This window comes from Galeopterus variegatus, unplaced genomic scaffold, assembly GCF_000696425.1.
Source record: "Galeopterus variegatus unplaced genomic scaffold, G_variegatus-3.0.2 Scaffold4154, whole genome shotgun sequence".
Lineage (NCBI taxonomy): Eukaryota > Metazoa > Chordata > Mammalia > Dermoptera > Cynocephalidae > Galeopterus > Galeopterus variegatus.
In genome coordinates, this window is record NW_007730265.1 from 129,387 (window position 1) to 130,808 (window position 1,422).

Genomic DNA, 1,422 nt, shown 5'->3' on the forward strand with positions numbered 1-1,422 from the left:
CCCGTGGCCTTGGTGTTATCAGCACCGCACTCTCCCGAGTGAGCCACAGGCCGGCCCGCCCAAACTAATTTCAAACACAAGGGTCTCTGTTTGCATGACCTGCTTTCACACCCTGTACTTCACAGAACAGGCTTCGGGAAATGCTGATCTACCGAAATCTCATTGAAGAAGAGAAAAGGCTGGTCCTTCCCCCTCATCCTGCCCTAAATTCTAAAAGTTTAACCTGTAAGTCCTTCTACAACTGAAGACCATAACAATACAAAATACATACGGTATCCTCAATTAAGTGCCAATCAAACCAAGGCTTGGAGAAGCCCATTTGCCCAAGATCAGGCAGCGAACTGGTGGCAGAACTGGGATTTGAACCCAGGCTCAGTAGCTGTGAAGCACAGGCTCCTACCCATCTTGCTGTGCACTGTCCCATGACGGTCCATGTTTTCAGCAAAGGCTTGGCAGAAGTAGCAGAGCTATTTATGACATGGTCATTTCTTATTTAGAACCTTAGTGAGATGGGAGGCTGTAACCTAAACATGTCATCTTTCTGAGGTGACAGATACCGATGAAGCTAAGAAGTCCTGTTCCACCTCAGGCCCTCCCACTCCCACAATTAGGTCATTTAGCTCTTTCTGCAGGCCCAGCATTGCACCCCAAGCCCAACAGCCTCCCCACAACTTATCTCAGAAAGCCTGGGCCTGGCAGGGGTCATTCAGGGTAGATGCGTTGCCAGAAGCAAGAGCAGCTGTCCACACTGAAAGTGCCAAGTTCCCTCCCTCAGGGCTCCACTCACTATCACCACCTAGTGGTGTGAAGCCGATGCCCCCTCTCAGTCCCAAGGCTGGGTTCAGGTTAGACAGCTGAGTGACTCAGTTTCTCGAGTGGTCCCTGAAAAGCCCAGTCTGTAGTGGACTCGGTCCCTTTCTCTTGTCCAGCCAGGCAGGAGCCTTGATGCTGGAACAACAGCTCTCCAGCACTTCCATCACCTTTTGTCAAGGTTGCGAGGACACACACACACTCACACTCACACACACACACACACACACACACACACACTGGGGGCCCAGCCTTCTCTGACTCTGATTTCAAATGAAAGCTGCTAATCTCTGGGGTTTAGTCATCCTGATGCTGGAAATTTACCACATCCACATCAGGCCTCATGCTCCTGCCCTCAGTCTCCCCAGTGCAGGGGAGGGCCTTGTGGGTGCTGCCACCCCCTTAAGGCAGGAGCTGTCATGGGCTTGACCTCCATGACCCTCTCTGACCACTGAACCCCCCACAAGAACCCACATTAATGGCCTTTTGCATTTACAAAGCTCTCTCACGTCATCCTTTCATTGATCCTCAAGACGACACTGTGATTTAGGTGAGGATTAATGCCCCCATTTTACAGATGACAAAACTACATCTCAGAAAGACCAAGGTTCT

The 1,422-nt window shown here is 50.8% G+C and overlaps 1 protein-coding gene across 1 annotated transcript in view; it reads left to right on the plus strand.

Annotated features, from left to right (window-relative positions):
- LOC103602444 (potassium channel subfamily K member 3-like) overlaps window positions 1–245 on the plus strand; it is a 54,680-nt gene extending 54,435 nt beyond the window's left edge. The window contains exon 5 of the mRNA XM_008586843.1: window positions 126–245. Coding sequence (XP_008585065.1) covers window positions 126–245 — 120 coding nt within the window. The remainder of the gene's footprint in view (window positions 1–125) is intronic.
- Window positions 246–1,422: the final 1,177 nt, after the last annotated feature.